This window comes from Oncorhynchus tshawytscha, unplaced genomic scaffold (assembly GCF_018296145.1).
Source record: "Oncorhynchus tshawytscha isolate Ot180627B unplaced genomic scaffold, Otsh_v2.0 Un_contig_6203_pilon_pilon, whole genome shotgun sequence".
Lineage (NCBI taxonomy): Eukaryota > Metazoa > Chordata > Actinopteri > Salmoniformes > Salmonidae > Oncorhynchus > Oncorhynchus tshawytscha.
In genome coordinates, this window is record NW_024609133.1 from 1 (window position 1) to 23,229 (window position 23,229).

Sequence of the window (23,229 nt, forward strand, 5' to 3'; positions counted from 1 at the left end):
CCTGTTTAGGGGAGGTGCTGGCTAGCGGAGTAGAACACCTGTTTAGGGAGGTGCTGGAACACCTGTTTAGGTGCGGAGTAGAACACCTGTTTAGGGGAGGTGCTGGCTAGCGGAGTAGAACACCTGTTTAGGGGAGCGATCAAAACCTGTTGAATATGGTGTCAGTAAACGTCAGCAAAAAACAGCTCAATAAATTGTTGCCAGCAGCACAGTTAGTCACCAATGTCCCAGATAACATGAAAACTGCCTAACCAGCTCTGATAGGGCGAGTAAAGTGGTCAGTGGTCTCATTTGTGTCTGGAAGTAAATAGCTTGGGTGCTTGACTGCCGTTGTAAAGTCAGAACGCTCAAATCAACTCTACTCCTCGGCCTGAGCATCCAGTGTTGCTCTGAATTTACAAACAGGAAATCTGACAACGCTCTGAATTTACGAGCTCACTCTGGCACTCCAGATTGAATTTAAGAACACACCCGAAGTCTTCAAATCTCTAACTAGTCATTTATTTTGCTAACTAGCTAGCAAGAGGCTGCATAGCAACAGCATCAGCTTCCTGTAGACAGGAGAAGAGCAAGTACACTCAACTGAAAGGATACCGTTCGTTACAGTATACTAAAATGAACTAATACTATGTAGTATACAGTATGTTAGTATGGCTATTCGAACACAGTTAAATTTTTCAAAACGCTGGTACTGCCATTGAAATTTCAATCACCTGGCACATGTAAATACTTGCAAGGTTTTGGTTAGTAAGCATGCATCATACATTTGTTTTGTGCGAGCGTGCCTTATAATATCCTCTTGGGGCTAGGGGGCAGAATTTTCACTTTTGGATAAATAGCGTGCCCAATTTCAACTTCCTTCTACTCATGCCAAGAATATAATATATGCATATTATTCATATATTTGGATAGAAAACACTGAAGTTTCTAAAACTGTTTGAATCATGTCTGTGAGTATAACAGAACTTATGTAGCAGGCAAAACCCAGAGGACTAACTTTTCAGATTTTTTCCTCTCTCTGTTCCCTATGTTGTCATTGCCCAGGGATATTTCTTAGGAGCCTGTTTTCAGTTCCTACCGCTTCCACTGGATGTCACCAGTCTTTGGAATTTGGTTGAGGTTATTTCTTTGTGCAATGAAGAAGTAGGCCAACTAGGAACTGGGTACACTTTTGTGAGTTGCGCAAGACGTGAAAAGTGGCGCTGGTTTGTTTTCATTCCTGTATTGAACACAGATTGCCCCGTCTACAATTTGATCGATTATTAACGTTTAAAAATACCTAAAGTTGTATTACAAAAGTAATTTGAAATATTTTGTCAAAGTTTATAGGCAACTTTTGAAATATTTTGTAGTGGTTGCATTTTTTGTAAGCTGTTTTTTTTCTGGATCAAACGCGCTTTATAAGGACGGAATTAATGGAACAAAAGGACCAATTGTGATGTTTATGGGACATATTGGAGTGCCAACAAAAGAAGCTTGTCAAAGGTAGCACCTGCAGGGTAGAAATATGCTAACTCCTTTGTTTACTGCTGGTGCAGATGGTGCAGGCTATCAGATAATAGCTTCTTATGCTTTCGCCGAAAAGCATTTTTAAAATCTGACATGTTGGCTGGATTCACAACGAGTGTAGCTTTAATTGAGTATCTTACATGTGTGATTTAATGAAAGTTTGAATTTTATAGTATTTTATTTGAATCTGGCGCTCTGCATTTCCCTGGCAATTGGCCAGTTGAGACATTTGCGTCCCGCCTATCCTTAAGTGATGAGCAAACAAATCGTGATAGCCACACACGGTTTGAAGTCGGTGTAATAATACTGTAGCGACCCGCACAGACAGCGGTGTTATGTGGTAGGCTATTAGTGGGTTATGTTGTACTTACCAATGTTCGTGGGATCCGACATGCCAATCAACCTGCTATCTGCCAATCACGGGGATGCCTGGAATGTTCTGATGCCGGGCATCCTGGTGGTTGGGCAGGGGAATGGAGCATTGGAAGTTAAGACCAGGTTTATCCATTGTTCTCTCTCTTACATCTGGGCTTCACAAGAGAAGGTCACGGTTGGTTTGTGGGGTATCTTTCATTTATTTGGCGTGGGCTACGGCCAAACAGTAGCCTGTGGAAAGTTGGGTTAATAAACCGTCAATTCGTAAACTCTATCCTCTGTCTGGACAATTGTTCCTTTATGATTTAGTCAGGTCATTACAATACTTTCCTGTGGATATTTGGGCTCAAACTTACACAGGCAGAAGAACGAAATCGGCAGACATGTTGAGTAAATTCAAATTAAGTTTATTCAACATTCTGACTGTTTTGAATTTTTGAATATAAATGTTAGAGACGAGAGTTGTGGCTTGTCTAGTCCATGTTAGTAATTTTGTACTTGTTTTTAGACCAATCAAATTCCTGCATTCACAAATGGCCATTCTATCACCCTACTGACTGAATTTCTTCTGTGAAAATTCTCTGGTCGGGTAGCAACTTTAAATGTAGTATTAACTTCAAACAAAACATTACGAAATGTAGCTAGCTACATTCTTTCTATGGTAAATATACAAATAAGATGGACATGCAACGTCTTTGCAAGAAATACCTTTCTCTTTAATTGTAAGCTACTATACTTTTTTGTGTGGCTGCTAGCCAAATAGTGATGCACATCTGTTGTCATCTGATGAATGAATACGAAGCTACTTTCTGCCGAATGTTTTGTATTTATTTAGTCAGATGAAGAAGCGTAGTAGCACGCCTCTTATCACTCCATTAAAGCAACAACAACAAAACACTTCCAATATAAATACCAGGTGAAATGGTTTAAAACGCAGAATGATTATTATTGTTATTTTTTTATCTGCGTTTTGAAAATGCAGATTTCTGAAAGCTAACGCGACCCTGGAGCTTCCTGTTCACCTCATGACGCCTGGCAACAAGGGCACATCAAATGTGTTTATTGTTTTTCTACTTAACGGACCATTTACAAACAAGCTAAACAGTTAAATATGAATACAATTAGTCAACTATTAAATAACATCCACATAATTTGAAAGATATATTCATTCTATGCTGAGGAAAATTATTTTAAAAGTACATTAAAAAAATGTTTCAAGTAACAATAACATTTCATGCATTGATCTTTGATTGAAAAGACATATGGATAAATGTCAATTAGATACAGTTTAATATGCTAACTAGCTAACAGTCTTTCAAATTCTGTGCATGTTATGTAATAGTCTTAAAAAATATAATCAATACTGCAGTTTCTATATAGCAATAGAAGTGAACAAGGGATTCTCGTCAATATTAATCATTTTAATTGTGAATAGAATAAACAAAATGTAAATAGCTCTGAAGACAGTCGCTTGCTGTACTGCCCTTGTATTTTTTAAATGGACATTTAGTGCTGTTTAGACAAGTAATGAGCTATTCCCCCTCCATTATAATCAGTCCAGTCAGATTGCCGCTACTGACAATACTGAATGACCATGATCGACACTTCAGAAACTGTTAGGATCAACCAACAGCACATAAGTGGGACATCCTGAAGATGGGCTACCCTATCCTAGACCCCATTATCTTATGTCAGATGAAGCGTATCAGCACCTATCTCATCTGCAACTAAAATATAATGTATCCTTTCTCCTTCCCTTCAGATTTCCAGCAGTTCATTGTCTCTGAAGAGGAGTTGTCCCCTGTACAGCAACACTGTAAGCAGGATTGGAGCCCCAGTCTGGGGCAAAATGACGAACCCCATACAGATTAAAGAGGAACAGGAAGAACGGAGGATCATCCAGGTGAATGAAGACTCGGTATTCACTCCTGCCTGGGTGAAAATTGACTATGATCAGTACCCAACTCAGTCTTCACAAATCCGAAGTGAAGACTACATAGACAAAACGGCTTCAACTGAACAGATCAAAACAGAACCTAATAAGGAAGAGGATTCCTCGGAGCCAACCAGTGAATCTCAGCCCCTGCGCAAATCAAAGAGGACACTGACAGAAAAAGACACTATAAGCTCCAAGGTTAAAAACATCCATGGATCTGAAATCCCCAGTGCACAGGAGGAGTTACACAGAAAAGAGAGAGAAAGCGTGGAGCTCTGGATTCTCATATGAGGATCCACACAGGGTTGAATCTGCATCATTATCAGGTTTGTGGCAAAGGTTTTGCTAATGGTAGAAGTCTGAATGACCATTGCATTGCTGTTGGGACTGTGGCAAAGGTTTTGTTTATGTTAAAGGTCTGAATTGTCATCGGATGATTCACACAAAGGAGAAACTCAAAGGCTGTCATATCAGAGTGAACACCTGAAATCGCATGGAAGGTTTCACACAGGCAAGAATGTGCATTATTATACTGATCCACACAGGGGAGAAATCATATCACGAACAGAATTTACTGTAATGTGGCAAATGGTTTCCCCATGTTGAGTATCTGAATTATCACATGAGGATTCACACAGGGGAGAAATCATTTTGCTGTAATGATTGTGGAAAATGTTTAATTTTGGCAATGGTCTGAAAACGCATATGAAGATTCACACAGGGAAGAAATCATATTGCTGCCAGGTCTGTTTTGCTCAGGATAATTCACTGAGGTATCACATTGGGAATTTTCACTTGGATGGGTAAACTGAATTTGAAATTAGATGGAGGGGCAAAATGTCAAACTTCCATGGTTCTTTCGGTGAATACAATATGACTTTGGGTTTGTAAATATACTTGCAGGACAACCAATACTAATTATTATAGTTCAACTAATTTACTTTGTTTGATCCATTAGATTGCAGTTCAGTTCAGCCCAGTTGACACTAGTAGCCTTTCTCTACAGGAACCAACTAGAATGTCCCCTAATTTCACCTTGATACATTTATGTACACATCAGTGGAGGCTGGTAGGAGGAACAATAGGAGGCCTGGCTCATTGTAATGGCTGGAATGAAATGAATTAAAACCAAAATCTAGCTTCAGAGCTTTGTCAACACTGATGGCTGGGTAGTAGATGATAAAGGCCAGACACATCTCATCAGTGGTGGCCAGCCCCAACTGCGTGATTCCTTTGCGAGTGGCTGAGTTATAGGTGAACTCCACCACAATCTCATCACCCTGCAGAGAGGAGATACTAATAACAGGAGGAGAGACTAATAACACCACAGTTGACCTGATCAAAAATCCACATGAAATACAGTAAGTACATGGATGCTTACTGGTTTGATGGTCTTAATGGTCTCCAGGTTGATGAACCCCTGCATCACAAAGTTCTCATCCACAGCCAGGAAGTCAATCTGCGTTCCATTCCTGCAGAATGTAGCATCAAGAACACATCAGTGGGGAGAGTGAAGAACCATCAACAATGATCATCAAAGCATATCGCTGCTTATCCTTACAATGACACTTTACACCAACAGGTAGTCATTGGTAGAACTCATCATAATCCTGTCCTCCAATAGGGATGCCAGCGTTTTCTGGAAGTTCGAAAGCCTAGTATGAAGAAGACAATGTAGGGATAGCTCAGACTAACATTTGTGTCGGTGTGTGTTCATGCATGTGTGTATTTTTTGGAATTGTTAGTTAGATCACTTGTTCGTTATTACTGCATTGTCGGAACTAGAAGCACAAGCATTTCGCTACACTCGCATTAACATCTGCTAACCATGTGTATGTGACAAATAAAATTTGATTTGATTTGATGATTTGATTTGATATGTATTAATGTCTCCAGAAGGGGGCAGTCTCACCCCTCCTGTGTTCCAGACAGACACCAATTTGAAGCAGTCTGCCCCTGGTCCTCTGTGTAGAATTGCTGCTTGTTGATCTGGATCACAGATAAGGGGCAGCTGTAGAGAAGCATGTAGTGGACCTCCATGTATTGGACCTCCTCCTATGCCAGTCTTCATGACCAATGTAGACCCACGTGAACAATTTTCTGCTGCACAACTTTTCCTGATGCCTACACACAATACCCCATGATGTTTAAGTGGAATTATGGTTTTAGAAATTTACAAATGTAATTAATAATGACGAGCTGAATTGTCTTGAGTCATGTATTCAATCCCTTTGTTATTGCTAGCCTTAATATTTTGAGGAGTAGATTTGCTTAACAAGTAACGTAAGTTGCATGGAATAGTGTTTTATCTGAGTTGAGAGACTTTCTGTACACCAATCATACAATTGTCTGTAAGGTCCCTCAGTCAAGTACTGCATTGCAAAAAATATTTAATCACAAAGACCAGGGAGGTTTTCCAATGCCTTGCAAAGGGCAAATATTTGTAGATGGGCACAAGTAAAACAAGCAGACTGACTATCCCTTGGCACATTAAGTTATTTATTACGCTTTGGCTGGCGTGTCACTATGAAGATGCGGGTGTTGTAGATTGCCGTAGAGTGGTGGGGGGGAGAAATGCTCAGGGATTTCCCCATGAGGCCAATGGTGACTTTAAAACAGTTGGAGTTGAATGTTTTTGTTATTTTATCCCTGTTCCTGCAGGAGGCCTTTTGGTAGACTGTCATTGTAAATAAGAATTTGTTCGTAACGGACTTGCCTCGTTAAAGGTTAAATTAAATGGCTGTGATGGATCCCCATTGTAGTTAATCCACAATACTGACAGTGAAAATTAAGCCTGTACAGGAATTTTCCAAAACATGCATCATGTTTGCAACAAGGCACTAAAGTAATACTGCGAAAAAATGTGGTGATGCAATAAAATTTGTATTCAGGACGAAGTAATGTTTGGGGTAAATCCAACACATTACTGAGTACCACGCTCCATATTTTCAAGCATAGTGGTGGCTGCATCATGTTATGGGTATGCTTGTAATTGTTAAGGACTGGGGAGTTTTTCAGGATAAAGAATGTAGCTAAGCACAGGCAAAATCCTAGATGACAAGCTGGTTGTCTGCTTTCCACCAGACACTGGGAGATGAATTCACCTTACAGCAGGACAATAACCTAAAACACAAGGACAAATCTACATTGGAGTTGCTTACTAAGAAGCCAGTGATTGTTCCTGAGTGACAGTTTTGACTTAAATCTATGGAAATACCTGAATGTTTGTCAAGCAATAATCAACAACTAATTTAACAGAAGTTTGAAAAGAATAATAGGTTAATGTTGCACAATCCAGGTGTGGAATCTTAGACTTACCCAGAAAGACTCAGCTGTAATTGATGCCAAAGGTGACTCATATGTGTTGACTTGTGGGGGTTGAATACTTATCTAATCAAGAGATGCATTTGATTTGTCAGGTGTATGGTGTCGCTCGTTGACAAAAAATGACAAATCTTTTTGAATCCGTTCTGCGTAAAGTTAAGGGGTGCGACTACTTTCTGAGGGCACTCTAGAGCCATCACTTGTGTTCATGGTTGTCACACTCACTGCTTGGTTCAGGGACCTCATATCAGACATATGTATGATCTGCTACAGGGCTCTTTGCAGCGAGAATGTGCACCACTGCAACGTGACCACCTGTTGGTGTAAAGTGTGCTTGATTTGACCCTCTGCAGGAATGGAACGCAGATTGACTTCCTGGCTGTGGATGAGAACTATAACTTTGAGATGCAGGGGTTCATCAACCTGGAGACCATTAAGACCATCAAACCAGTAAGTATCCATGTACTTCCTGTATTTCATGGGCTTCTTGATCAGGTCAACTGTGGTGTTATTAGTCATTAGATCTTTCTAAAATTAGTATCTCCTCCTCTCTGCAGGGTGATGAGATTGTGGTGGAGTTCACCTATAACACAGCCACTCGCAAAGGAATCACGCAGTTGGGGCTGGCCACCACTGATGAGATGTGTCTGGCCTTTATCATCTACTACCCAGCCATCAGTGTTGACCACTGCTGGAGCCAGCCAAACATGCATGCATACACGGCCATGATGGAGAAGACCGACTACCAGTAAGAGCCTTCACACTGTCAGTTTCATCCACTAAATACATGCTCTTCAACCGATCACTGCCCGCCTGTCCAGCATCACTGCTCTGGACGGCTCTGACGCAGAATATGTGGATAATTACAAATACCTAGGTGTCTGGCTAGACTGTAAACTCTCCTTCCAGATTCACATTAAGCATCTCAATCCAAAATTAAATCTAGAATTGGCTTCCTATTTCGCAACAAAGCATCCTTCACTCATGCTGCCAAACATACCCTTGTAAAACTGACCATCCTACCGATCCTCGACTTTGGCGACGTCATTTCCAAAATAGCCTCAAACACTCTACTCAACAAATTGGATGCAGTCTATCAGTGCCATCTGTTTTGTCACCAAAGCACCATATACTACCCACCACTGCGACCTGTATGCTCTCGTTGGCTGGCCCTCGCTTCATACTCATCGTCAAACCCACTGGCTCCAGGTCATCTACAAGTCTCTGCTAGGTAAAGCCCCGCCTTATCTCAACTCACTGGTCACCATAGCAGCACCCACTCGTAGCACGCGCTCCAGCAGGTATATTTCACTGGTCACCCCCAAAGCCTATTCCTCCTTTGGCTGCCTTTCCTTCCAGTTCTCTGCTGTCAATGACTGGAACGAACTGCAAAAATCACAGAAGCTGGAGACCCATATCTCCCTCACTAACTTTAAGCACCAGCTGTCAGAGCAGCTCACAGATCACTACACCTGTACATAGCCCATCTGTAAACAGCCCATCCAACTACCTCATCCCCATACTGTATTTATCTTGCTCCTTTGCACCCCAGTATCTCTACTTGCACATTCATCTTCTGCACATCTACCATTCCAGTGTTTAATTGCTATATTGTAATTACTTCGCCACCATGGCCTACTTATTGCATCTATTTATTCCATCTGTTGTATGTGTCGAACTGCTTTGCTTTATCTTGGCCAGGTCGCAGTTGTAAATGAGAACTTGTTCTCAACTAGTCTACCAGGTGAAGAAAAAAAATAATCTGTTTATAGACTGGAACTGTCTGGTTAGTTCAGTGGATAGTCCAGACTATGTAAACCATAATGTCTGTGCCCCACAGAGGTATTGTGGAGATGTTGAAGACTAAAGCTTGGGACCAGGCGTCCATTGCTGAGCATGAGGCCACAATGAAGAAGGTCCCTCAGATTGGGTTTATCAGCAACGAACATAACGTAAGCATCCACTCAATGACAATGCTGCAACATCCAAACCTACTGTTTATTCTGTTCCTCTGCTCCTCCTACAGAGTAACTACACCATATATGAGGGAAGCATCCTCAACATGATGGCTAGTCCTTCCGTGAGTTGCAGGAGTGATCCAACTGGCCTGGGTCTGTGAAGAGTTAACTGGCAACTATAGCTTCTGGTTCAGAAGGCTGAATGTTTTCACAATGAGTCTCCCATGCAATAGTAGAAAGTGTCAACTGTTTATTCATGATGTATAAAAAATAAATCCATTCAGACACCTTCCTATGATTTATGTTAAATGTCTTATCATGTGCTATAATATTTTTGAGCCTGTCATGCTATTTCACTGAGTTTGTATGAGTTGGCTGGCTAGGTAGACGGTACTAGAGTTTGGCTTTATGGACCCAATAACACTGCAATATGTACAGTTGAATGTTTGTGCTGTTGTGTTCAGGCGTTCCACCTTCAACATCTTGACCACAGTAAAAGTCCAACCCTTGCTGCCCTAGCTCTTTGTTCAAACTAATTAGTGATTCTATGGCCTTGAGTTTTGAATATTCTGTGCAGTCTAATTTTGGTTGGACTAAAACACGTTTCATCCTTGACGAATGCCACAAGTAAATGAACAGAATTATAGTCACTGATTTCCTTTTTTTCATATTTAACAGTAGACTATTTGCTCCAGCTCTTGTTCATTTTTAGTGACTGTCTTTAGCTTTCCTGCTCTATCAATTGTAATATGAATGATCATTTTTATTGTTTTTATCATGCACAGAATTTTGATGCAGATTTTTATTGATGGCAAAATCTGAGAACCGGAACTCTTAACGCTAGAATCCTTTATTTTAAATTGTGTACACCATTTTGATTCTTGGAGAATATATCTCGGGCCTATAAATGCCTTGAGTTAAGTTCAACTATCGTACCCCACCAGAATCCAAAATGTACACCTTTTCTACGCCAATGTTTGTGCACCGTATCGCCTCAACAGTTACATATCTGGCCTTTTTCCTCAGCTTTTTATCAAAATGAACACTGTTGCAGAGTATTTTAGATGTGGCCACATGTTGCTGCTGAGAAGGTAATTACATTCATCTCCAATTGCAGCTGACTCTTCATACAGTGCTGCCTTTCCAGCTGCTTGTCAGCCATCAAGTATTCAAGACGTTTAACTTCAAAACACATACATCTTCCCTGTGTGCTACGTTTTGTATCATGATGCAAAACACATACATCTTCCCTGTGTGCTACGTTTTGTATCATGATGCAAAACACATACATCTTCCCTGTGTGCTACGTTTTGTATCATGATGCAAAACACATACATCTTCTCTGTGTGCTACGTTTTGTATCATGATGCAAAACACATACATCTTCCTGTGTGCTACGTTTTGTATCATGATGCAAAACACATACATCTTCCCTGTGTGCTACGTTTTGTATCATGATGCAAAAAAACACATGTGCTACGTTTTGTATCATCTTCCCTGTGTGCTACGTTTTGTATCATGATGCAAAACACATACATCTTCCCTGTGTGCTACGTTTTGTATCATGATGCAAAACACATACATCTTCCTGTGTGCTGTTTTGTATCATGATGCAAAACACATACATCTTCCCTGTGTGTTTTGTATCATGATGCAAAACACATACATCTTCCCTGTGTGCTACGTTTTGTATCATGATGCAAAACACATACATCTTCCCTGTGTGCTACGTTTTGTATCATGATGCAAAACACATACATCTTCCCTGTGTGCTACGTTTTGTATCATGATCATGACGTTTTGTATCATGAAAAACATACATCTTCCCTGCTGTTTTGTATCATGATACGTTTTGTTTTGTATCATGATGCAAAACACATACATCTTCCCTGTGTGCTACGTTTTGTATCATGATGCAAAACACATACATCTTCCCTGTGTGCTACGTGTGCTACGTTTTGTATCATGATGCAAAACACATACATCTTCCCTGTGTGCTACGTTTTGTATCATGATGCAAAATGCATACATCTTCCCTGTGTGCTACGTTTTGTATCATGATGCAAAATGCATCATACATGGATGAGTTCTGCATTTTGAAAGTGACATATTTTAGCTGGATGGCTGACAAGCGAAAACATGTCAATGGACTAACAAAACAAATACGAGTCCCGCCGAGTATTGTCTTAAATGGAGGGAAACGAAACTGATGGACCTACCTGAATTTACCCAACAGAATTAACACAGCAGTTGAGAATAAGGTTCGGATAAGAAAATGGTAGATTTCAATAACTGTGGTCCCCGACGCTGCCACTCGTTGGAGCTGAACCGTTCTAGGCACTACTTTAGAAACTATCAGTCCGGATAAACCATCAGTATTATAACACCGGTACTCAGTTCCGGTGAGCTCCTGCCAAAGTCATGCTCAGCACCACAACGGAGAAAGACCTGGCAGTGTAAACATTTTCCCCTGTCAAGTTCTGAATGTCCAAAGTGAAGAAATTCTGCTTAACACGGACCGCGTTTCTCTTCAGCATCCCATAATGTGACACGGCATCAGGCTTCTTCCCTCTGCTGGTTGTCATAAATCATGAATGCGTTTGGCATCTTTTACCAAACTATTCACATATGGACAAATAATGTTTTAGCAGAGAGTTTGCATTAGTTTAATGTGGTGCTTGTCAATGCAACCTCAAACATCCTTTACATTTCTCAAGTAAAGCAAGGACCATACAGCCTCAACTTCCCAAAGACATTTCCAATATTGCACAATGTTTACAATTAGCTTCATTCATGGACAAATAATAGTTTTAAAGCATGTAAACAGCTGGAACTTCCCCAAAAAGTAGATGTCCGAGCTTAACTAATGTATAGGGGTTAGGAAGGGAAACGTTATGTCCAAAGCACCCCCCAATAAGGCATGACATGCTTGAGACTGAGGAGCAGGATAATAAGGGAACAATTCCCTTTATGTCAGAATATAACTGATGTTTTGTTTTATCTGCATGAGATCTGGTTTGTCAGATTGTCGAACATTTACAGCGTGTTACTGCGACAGCCGATCTGAATGGTTCGAAAACTGTTGCAGTAGAAGTACATTATTCAACTGATTGATCGAGTTGTCGTTCCCCAATGAGTCGTTTAAATTGCTCAAGGGAGGACATAGTATTTCAGACGTTAAGACCTGGTGATATTTTTCCTCAAATACCATTATACTTTTCATCACGTGGCACAAACAATGAGATGTATAGGACAATCCTGATTATAACTGGTTGGTTCGAGCCCTGAAAGCTGATTGGCTGACAGCCGTTGTATACCACGGTTATGACAAAACATGTATTTTTACTGCTCTAATTACATTGGTAACCTGTTAATAATAGCAATAAGGCACCTCGGAGGTTTATGGTATATGGCCAACAAATAGCTCTTAGCCGTGGTATGTTGACCATATACCACACCTCCTCGGGCCTTATTGCTTAATTAATGTTGTGCCACGTGTATTTCCACCCATTTTATGTACTTGACATATACCTATGGAGACATACACACATAAAAATAAACATCACCTTACACATTAACATCAGAGTTTGGCTTGGGGGACAGGAGGGAGCAGATTGCATTTTCACTTCAAAATATATTGACAATAAAAGAATATACATGAAACACACTCCTTTTGAGTCTTTCTTGGATGGATAAACTCCGTGGATGGATAAACTTACTGGAGCAGACATGGAGCCCAAGTAGCACAGAGAGATAGTGCCATGTGTTACAGAGAACAGAGAGAGATTCATGATTGGGAAGAAATGCTTTAGGGGTAATCATGGCACAGGGCGACGTAAGAGCTATAGGAGGATAGGTCCTCTTAAGAGCTATAGGAGGATAGGTCCTCTTAAGAGCTATAGGAGGATAGGTCATCTTAAGAGCTATAGGAGGATAGGTCATCTTAAGAGCTATAGGAGGATAGGTCATCTTAAGAGCTATAGGAGGATAGGTCATCTTAAGAGCTATAGGAGGATAGGTCATCTTAAGAGCTATAGGAGGATAGGTCATCTTAAGAGCTATAGGAAGAGGATAGGTCCTCTTAAGAGCTATAGGAGGAGATAGGTCCTCTTTGCTGTTCGTTTGTGCAGAATATTCCCCCTTCACCAGTTAGTTGAGAAGTCCAGCCTCGGTCACAGTCAGTGAGGAGTGTTCTCAGGGTCAGTAACACGTTCCCTCTGTGTCTCTTGGTGAATCACTGGATATACTGTACAGATGGGCACAACACTGAATGAATCTGTGATTACAATATGTGTGGATATGTTTCATTGAAGCTTTTGCTCCAGCAAGTCCTCGCTTGGTTTGAATTTTCTGGGTGTGTTTTAATAGAGTGCCTGATAGATCAAAGGTCATAGGGAGGTCATGGATGCAAATTGCCATGACAACCAATAAGTACATCACTGCTGGGCCAATAGGGCGGTCCGATTAGCCTTCATCTTCTCCAGGCGCTTGGCCAGGTGGCTGTTACTGGCCTCCAGCTCATCAATCCTGTCCAGGGCAGACCTCAGCTAGAGAGAACGGAGAGAAAAGGTTTAGAGTTTGAGAGGGGAGAAGCAACCTAAAGGCAACAACGTATACCTGGTGTAGACTTGATACCAAAACATGTGGGGTTGACATACTAGATATGACCCAACGACTTGTGGGTTCGTTGATTCTTTGGCTGTTTTTGTAAACCTGACATTATAGTAGCCTACCTCTCTCTGTAGCTTGCGTTTCTCCACTTTGAGCTCGTCCTCTACTTTCTCTGCGCTCTCAGAGGCCGACTTGTAACGAGTCACCTGACCCTCCAACCGGATGATCTGGCCAAGAGAGAAATGAAGGGGTGAATAAATGGATTGATGGATGAAATGTGATGTGCCTCATACTGGACTGAACACGTAACTTACGGGACATATTCCATGGAGCTCCTAGTGGAGAAAATGGTCAATAGTCTCCAACCCAGACTGTACATGATACTACTTATTATCGCACGTTTACCATGAGGAACGTGATTGGTCAGGTGTTTCATGGATATAGTCATACATGTCTTCCTCTGTCTAGGAACTAAAACGGTACTTACATTCTGTTCCAGGGCTGTGACTTCCTGTTCTGATTTCACCAGTTTAAACTTGAGGTCACTGATTTGCCGGTTGGCATCCCCTGTAGAAGAAGAAATAAAGATAGAAGGATGTGAGTCAAATATTGTTGTATAGGTTTGCATAATGTATACTCCACTTACACACTTGACAAAGTACACTAGGGAGACAGCCAGGTAAAAGGCTAGATCTGTCTTAGTAAACGTGAAATGTGACTCACTCTGTAAGTCGAGGATGTGGGGGTCCATGCCGTTCTCAAGTCCATCCTCCTCAGGACTCAAACCCTCGGTCCCGTTCCTCTGTTTCCCCTCCAGCTGAGACTTCAGCCTCTTCACCTGATCAGCTAAACTCTCTCTCTCATCAACTATTTTCCTCAGTCTGACTTCTGCAATACAAACAGACAGCTGACTTTGAATCAACAGCATGAAATTCTAATAGTTGGTTAGTAATAGGGTAGTTTGAGTAGTCGAGATCAGTAATAGAGTAGTTTTGTACGTCAACATTTACCACACCATTAACAGCCTTGTTTTTTTAGTTTCTAATCTGTATTATTTTTTTAATACATACAACACATTGTACTTAATTACCCAGATGTATATATATATATATACACAGTACTAGTCAAACGTTTGGACTCACCTACTCATTCAGGGGTTTTTCTTTATTTTTACTATTTTCTACATTGTAGAATAATAGTGAAGATATAAAAACTATGAAATAGCACATATGGAATCATGTAGCAAGCAAAAAAGTGTTAAACAAATCAAAATAGATTTTAGATTCTTCAAAGTAGCCACCCTTTGCCTTGATGAGAGCTTTGCCCACTCTTGGCATTCTCTCAACCAGCTTCATGAGGAATGCTTTTCCAACAGCCTTGAAGGAGTTCCCACATATGCTGGGCACTTTTTGCTGATTTTCCTTCACTGCGGTCCAACTCATCCCAAACCATTTCAATTCGGTTGAGGTCTGGTGATGGTGGAGGCTAGGTCATCTGATGCGCACTCCATCACTCTCCTTGGTAAAATAGCCCTTACACAGCCTGGAGGTGTGTATTAGGTCATTGTCCTGTTGAAAAACAAATGATAGTCCCACTAAGCATAAACCAGATGGGACGGCATATCGCTGCAGAATGCTGTGGTAGCCATGCCGTTTAAGTGTGCCTTTAATTATAAATAATTCACTGACAGTGTCACCAGCAAAGCACCATCACACCCCCTCTTCCATGCTTCATGGTGGGAACCACACATACGAAGATCATCCATTCACCTACTCTGTGTCTCACAAAGACACTGCTGTTTGAACAACAAAACAAAAAAATCTCAAATTTGGACTCATCAGACCAAAGGACAGATTTCCAACGGTCTAATGTTCATTGCTCTTGTTTGTTGGCAAGTCTCTTCTTATTGTTGGTGTCCTTTAGTAGTGGTTTCTTTGCAGCAATTCAACCACGAAGGCCTGATTCACGCATTCTCCTCTGAACAGTTGATGTTGAGGTGTGTCTGTTACTTGAAATCTGTGAAGAATCTATTTGGGTTGCAATTTCTGAGTCTGGTAACTCTAATGAGCTTACTCTTGGGGTGGCAGGTAGCCTAGTGGTTAGAGTGTTGGACTTGTAACCAAAAGGTTGCAAGATCAAATCCCTGAGCTGACAAGGTAAAAAATCTGTCATTCTGCCCCTGAACAAGGCAGTTAACCCACTATTCCTAGGCTGTCATTGAAAATAAGAATTTGTTCATAACTGACTTGCCTAGTTAAATAAAGGTGACATTTAAAAAAATGTATACTCTTGGTCTTCCTTTCCTGTGGCGGTCCTCATGAGAGCCAGTTTCATCATAGCTCTTGATGGTTTTTGTGACTGCACTTGAATAAATGAAAAACCTTCTTGAAATTTTACGGATTGACAGACCTTAATGTCCTAAAGTAATGATGGACTGTCGTTTTTCTTTGCTTATTTGAGCTGTTCTTGCCATAATATGGACTTGGTCTTTAACCAAATAGGGCTGTCTTCTGTACACCACCCCTACCTTGTCACAACACAACTGATTGGTTCAAATGCATTAAGAAGGAAAGAAATTCCACAAATGAACTTTTAACAAGGCACACCTGTTTATTTAAATGCATTCCAGGTGACAACCTCATGAAGCTAGTTGAGAGAATGCCAAGAGTGTGTAAAGCTGTCATCAATTCAAAGAGTGGCTACTTTGAAGAATCTCAAATATAAACAATATGTTGATTTGTTGAACACTTTTTTACTACACGATTCATACATGTGTTATTTCCTAGTTGTGATGTCTTCACTATTATTTTAAAATGTAGAAAATAGTAAAAAATAAAATAAAAACCCTGGGATGAGTAGGTGTGTACAAACGTTTGACTGGGACTGTATAAATAGACACTATGTATTAATTCATTCACAATCTGCAGTTCATTGAAAACCTGAGAATATGGACACAGTCGCTTACCGCTGAAATACTGTACAGTGTGTTGGAGGGACTGTGAGTATGGATGAAAAGAGTTTAAAACAGATGACACATACAAATGAGTGGAGATAACATGTCATGGGATTGATATATTCTCCCACTTATTACCTATTTAATCATGTAATTGTTATCTAGTATGTTGCATGTAAAAACCTGACAGGTGAACAATACAGAATTGTTGTTGTGTAATATAATCCTACCCGCTGTGCATGAATGGAAGCTTGGTGGACAATACAGAATTGTTGTTGTGTAATATAATCCTACCCGCTGTGCATGAATGGAAGCTTGGTGGACAATACAGAATTGTGGTTGTGTAATATAATCCTACCCGCTGTGCATGAATGGAAGCTTGGTGGACAATACAGAATTGTGGTTGAATGCATGAATTGGACAATACAGAATTGTTGTTGTGTAATATAATCCTACCCGCTGTGCATGAATGGAAGCTTGGTGGACAATACAGAATTGTGGTTGTGTAATATAATCCTACCCGCTGTGCATGAATGGAAGCTTGGTGGACAATACAGAATTGTTGTTGTGTAATATAATCCTACCCGCTGTGCATGAATGGAAGCTTGGTGGACAATACAGAATTGTGGTTGTGTAATATAATCCTACCCGCTGTGCATGAATGGAAGCTTGGTGGACAATACAGAATTGTGGTTGTGTAATATAATTCTACCCGCTGTGCATGAATGGAAGCTTGGTGGACAATACAGAATTGTTGTTGTGTAATATAATCCGACCCCCTGTGGATAAATGGAAGCTTGGGGAGGTTTTATGGAAGCCAGAAATCAGTATGCAATAGTGCAAAATAAAACAAAACCGATCGCTCTTCAACATGGTTCATTTATTCAAGGCACTAAATAAGTCATTAAATAAAACATGTAATTCCTTTGAGTAAAACAAAGAAACCCACAGACACTGGCTGCAACCCCAGTCAGTAGTCTATTACACATCAAATAACACTTTGAGAGTACAGTATCATCAACTAGTTTACTCTGCAAGGATCTTTGCCCTTGCCCTTCCTATTGCCCCTTTGTCCCTTTCTTACACCGCTCTCCTGTTTCTGGGCTTCTTCCACTGGGGGGCGCTCTCTCCCCTCCTCCACCGCCTCGGGTAATGGCTGTATCTCTTGGCCAAGTGCCGAGGGTCCGGGTGAGGAGCTGATGTGCTCTTCTTCTACAGGTAGATAGGTTTCCTCCTCTTTCACAAGTAGAACGGCTTCTTCACAACTGTCTATATATCCAGCGGAGGCCCCATCGTTTAACTCATTGTCTCCCCCTGCTGGTGAACTTGTTGAAGCCTCCCCCTGTTCTGTCTGTTGCTCCTCCTGAATGGCTTCCTGCTGGAGATTCTCCTCATAGATGTTCTCCTCAATGATGCACCATTCTTCTCTCTCTACACAACTGGGTGATTCTGATTGGCTCCTGTCTGGGCTGGGCTCTACCGCCTCTGTCCTGTCTGAGATAACCTCTCCACTAGAGTCACTGATCCTCTGAGTTAGAGCTACATCCAGTGAGTTTTCCATCAGTACTTGATCACTCTCGGATTGTTTACATGTACATTTACAGGTACATCCTTGTTTCTCCCTTGATTCTGCTACATCCATCTTCTGATCACCTTGAACTCCTGGTAAGGTATTTTCTAAGCTGGTCTCTAGCTTCTCTGGTAAATCAGGGATCACCTGTTTGTCTAGTCTAGTCTTCCCCTCCTCTGTTATGATAGGTGTAACCGTTTTGTCAGCGATAGTGGATGGGGGCTCCTTTGCCTGAAGCTCTTTAGTATTTGGTTCATCTTCCTTCATGCCACATACAGATTCCTGCCAAATCTGATCTGGCTTGCTCTCCACTGAACTCGACTCCAGCTCTTCAACCCTCTCAGATAATTTCTGTCCGTCAGAGTCTGTGATCTTTGGCACAATTTCCACAGAGCTTTCTGTACTGAAATGATCATTCTTATGTTGCTGAAGTTCTAGAGAATTCTGTGTATCTTTCTCAAATTCACTTAAAGTGTTTATTATGAGCGGATCTGTCTTGATTCCAACCTCATCAGGACATTCAGAGATAAACAGTTCAATAGAGACTGTAGATGAGATAGCAGATGTTCCAGTAGATGTTACTTGGCCAGTCTCTGCCTGATGCTCTGCAGGATGCCCTGGATGATTCTTCATCTCCATCCCTATTGTTTCTGTTTTCTTTAATGATCCTTGAGAGATCTGATTTGGGCTGGTCTTTGCCTCCCCTAGACATACAGAAATCCTCAGAATCATCTTAATCATCTCAGATTCCGTGATCCTTGAGTTTTCTGGAATGACTTGACCTTTAGTCCCAGGATCATACTCCTGGGTGTTCTCTCCTTGCAGGTCACTTTGGATTTGACTAAGAGTTGCCTCTGTCTCATCACAGAGAGTTGGGCCAGAGATGTCCTGTTCTTCAAAGTCAGTAGACACAGCTGTGAGAAGCTCTGTGTATTCCCGTCCTTTCTCAAGGTGTGTGTTTTCCTCACATTGTCCGTCAGTGCCACCGCTTACTGGTACAGCTTCCTTGTTACTTTCTCCACTGTTTTCCTCATTCTCTGCCTGTTCCTGGGATTCTGGTTCAAATCCTCTTTGATTCAACCCCTCTCCATTGTCACTGCCACCATCTGTATATTCCTTTTGAACCAAAATGGCTCCCTCAAGTTCAGCAGGTTCCACCAGAGTTTCTGTGTCGCAGTATTGGGGTTTCTCTACTTCATATTCAATCTGAGTCTTTTTGTCACCAAAATGCACCAAAATGGCTTCTTCAGGTGCAGCAACATCCACCTGGGTCTCTTGGTCACAGTACTTGGACTGCTCTGCTTCAGTGTCTGTTTGTTGCTGCAGGCTGTCATTCAACTTGTCTTGGTTCAACTTGTCCGAAGATTCTATCTCCAGTAGTGCCCTCTCCTGGTCATGTGAGTAGTTGTCAGCCTCATGTAGAAGTCTGCCTCCCCCTGGTGTCCTCACCTCGCCATGGTCCAACTGCATCTCTGGTGCTTCGCCTGGAAGATCACAGGGAATAGATTGGAGGGCCAGACACAGGTCATTCTTCAGCGTCTGACAGTGCAAGCACGGAAATTCAATGATCGCTGGAGGGGAATTAATTTGGAGACATTTGTAGAGACTAGAATCAAGGCCTTGATCCCGGCTGAATTAGAATGCAGAATCAGCAACTGACTCAACAGGATTAATTAACATTATGATGATAATCCCACAGAGGACAATACTGCAAAACAATGACATCAGAAAAAAGAAAAGAAAGCCAACCATCCTCGTTTTGTATCCCATCATGCAACACAAACATAACCCTGACATTTCTAATGGTGGTTCATCCGAATGACAGAAGACAAGTGAAATAAAACACATGACTGCACAATATCATTCAACATGATTCGAGTAGGATGGTGGTAAATAAGCAGAGATCAGATATGAGCAACTGCACCGGTGGGTTATTGTCTTACCAAGCATGCTCTCCCCACCATGAGACGGCTGGGACTCCTGAGCCAATCGGGTAGAGTCTGCACTGCGAGGCCCGTCAATCATCTGTCCTGCATCCCCATTGGTGGTTACTTCAGGTGACAGCACTATCCCATGTTTCTGATTTGGGAGAGAACGAGTCAAATAAAGCTGAATAATCTTTCAGAAAGTTTTTTTTTCCATTAGAACTTCCTATTGTTCTAGTGTTTGCTGACATGTGCACGGAGGCCCTCTTGGAAGTCATGATGAGGAAACCTTCCCTCAGCAGTACTTCAAGGTGCTGTACCTTCAGAGTGTCTTTGAGGTGGACCACCTGATCCCTGAGCTTTTCCCGCTCATCCCGCACGCCGGCGTCTGAGAATTCCCTCTGCCTCTCTAAGGCCTGAGCCATACCCAAGCAGCAGCAGGGGGAGGAGGAGGAGGAGGAGGAGGAGGAGGAAGAGTGGGTAAAGAAGGGAAGGATAAACACAGTAAAGTAAGAGAGAAGCATTGAGAGGAAAAAAGAGATACAGTGGAAATGTCTTGGTTAGTTTGGAGCGTTAAACTTGAGTAGCTGACAGGACCGGAAGCGTTTCCTGTAGAACTTCCTGGAACAATGATCCGGCTAACGGTTTGGGGTTCACCCTCTATTCCGCAAGCGTACCCCAATCTTTTTCTCCTTCCATCCGAGGGTCTCCTGCAGGTCGGAGATCTCCCTAACACAGCTGTCCCGTTTGAGACGGAGCTGGCCCACCTCCTGGCCACGGGATGAAAGCAAGATGGAGGAGAAGAAGGGACAGAGGAGAAGGGACAGAGGAGAAAGGAGGGACAATCAGCATGCAGAGGGTTTGCAGCAGGAAAAGAGACTACAGCAAGTTTAGCAAGAGACCTAAGTTAGATCTATGTTAGTGTGATGTTCTGAGTGGAAGTACTGTTTTTGTTACCGTATTGTTGTTAGCAGGAAGTCTTTGCGATGACCTGAGTACTCACGGTTAACAGTTCTTCACTCTGTTTCAGCGTCTCTCTCATCTCCTTAAACTGGCGCTGCAGAACACTGTGGGCGTGCCTCTCCCTCTCAAACTCCTTGGCCTTGTCGTTGTACTCTCGTTTAGACTCGTACAGCTGCTCCTCCAGCTCAATGAGCGAGTCCTTCAGCGTGTCCACCTGGTACATGAGGTTGGACTTCTCGTTGTGTAGCTGGGCGTTGGACACCATGGCCTTACGGTACTTCTCCTCAGACTCCACCAGGGAGTCCTGTTGAGAGACAAAATGGAGGACAGTGGAGGGGTGAGAGGTCAGGGGAGAAACAAAGCAAAACAGTTAAGCAGTTAATATCTCAAAAACAACTACGCAGACGTTGTTCGTCTTCAACCGTGGAATAGGTACTGTAATAATCAGAAGTGTTTCTGGAGTCAACAAAATAATTGTAAAAACATGGACTTTAGACCATGTCTTTCCCAGATATACTGTATGGTCCATGGACGTTAGACCATCTCTTTCCCAGATATACTGTATGGTCCATGGACGTTAGACCATGGACCATCTCTTTCCCAGATATACTGTATGGTCCTACTCATAGAAGTATCTCTATGGTCCTACCTTTATCTCTCGAATGGAGGCCTCTGTCTCTACTGAGATAGAGGTGTCACAGCTGCCTCTGCGAGAGGAGGGCCCTCCCAGCGATGCTAGAGTGGCTGCTGAGAGGGTAGAGGCAGTCCTGGAACCCTGGGAGGAAACAGGACAGGGCCGTCTTGAAGGCTGTTTCACAACAGTCATATTCCCTACTTCATCTTTAATAGATTAAAAGCTAGAGTTTCAGATCAGGTGTGTGACCCGTACCTTTTCCAGGAAGTCCCTGTCTGATCTCTCCTCCACCTGTAGAGGGTAAAACAACTTGGTTACTCTTAGGAGAGGATAAGGAGAGGAGATACACATATTTACAATGTCACAAATGTAGTTGATTGACACACCGTAAATCCAGGCCATGCCCATAAAGTATCCGTCTGTCACGCCCTGGTGTTAGTATTCTGTGTTTTCTTTATTATTTTGGTCAGGCCAGGGTGTGACATGGGTTATTTATGTGGTGTGTTTTGTCTTGTTTTTTTTTGTAGGTAATGGGATTGTGATTTAGTGAAGTAGTCTAGGTAAGTCTATGGCTGCCTAAATATGGTTCCCAATCAGAGACAACGATAAACACCTGCCTCTGATTGAGAACCACTCTAGGCAACCATATTCTTTGAGTATTTCGTGGGTGTTTGTTCCTGTCTCTGTGTTTGTTGCACCAGATAGGGCTGTTTCAGTTTTTCACGTTTCTTGCTTTGTATATTGTTCCTTTTTCATCTTTTATTAAAGATGTATAAAGATAACCACGCTGCATTTTGGTCCTCCTCTCTTTCAACAGAAGAAAACCGTAACAGAATCACCCACCACAACAGGACCAAGCGGCGTGGTGACAGGCAGCGGCAGCAGGAGCAGCGAAGTCAGGACTATAAGACTTGGGAGGAAATAGACAGGTGGGCGGTCGACCCAGGGAGAGTGCCATAGACTTACCTAGACTACTTCACTAAACCACAATCCCATAACCTACAAAAAAAACCTAGACAAAACACACCACATAAATACCCATAAATACCCATAAATACCCATATCACACCCTGTCCTAACCAAAATAATAAAGAAAACACAAAAATCTGTAAATCCACACACTGCATCACAACAAGCATCATAGAGTCATAGTTAACCCTCTCTGGATCACCATCTGATTCAGAACCACTGGACACTACAGACTTACTCATATTATATCCACTGGACACTACAGACTTACTCATATTATATCCACTGGACACTACAGACTTACTCATATTATATCCACTGGACACTACAGACTTACTCATATCATATCCACTGGACACTACAGACTTACTCATATTATATCCACTGGACACTACAGACTTACTCATATCATATCCACTGGACACTACAGACTTACTCATATTATATCCACTGGACACTACAGACTTACTCATATTATATCCACTGGACACTACAGACTTAC

The 23,229-nt window shown here is 41.8% G+C and overlaps 1 protein-coding gene across 24 annotated transcripts in view; it reads right to left on the bottom strand.

The window, feature by feature from the left end:
• Window positions 1–11,754: 11,754 nt before the first annotated feature.
• lrrfip1b (leucine rich repeat (in FLII) interacting protein 1b) overlaps window positions 11,755–23,229 on the bottom strand; it is a 52,252-nt gene continuing 40,777 nt past the window's right edge. For 21 of the 24 annotated variants that reach the window (XM_042314262.1, XM_042314261.1, XM_042314265.1 and 18 more), the window contains 7 exons: window positions 22,014–22,049; window positions 21,774–21,899; window positions 21,165–21,428; window positions 20,839–20,931; window positions 20,482–20,577; window positions 20,180–20,315; window positions 17,530–19,720 (listed from right to left, as the gene is read on the bottom strand). In XM_042314262.1, the coding sequence (XP_042170196.1) occupies window positions 17,688–19,720; window positions 20,180–20,315; window positions 20,482–20,577; window positions 20,839–20,931; window positions 21,165–21,428; window positions 21,774–21,899; window positions 22,014–22,049 (2,784 nt within the window). In that variant the 3' untranslated portion in view covers window positions 17,530–17,687. Of the gene's footprint in view, window positions 13,650–13,835; window positions 13,941–14,200; window positions 14,281–14,436; window positions 14,602–17,529; window positions 19,721–20,179; window positions 20,316–20,481; window positions 20,578–20,838; window positions 20,932–21,164; window positions 21,429–21,773; window positions 21,900–22,013; window positions 22,050–23,229 lie in introns of those variants that run through there. The other 3 variants (XM_042314285.1, XM_042314266.1, XM_042314272.1) reach the window with 3 other exon arrangements.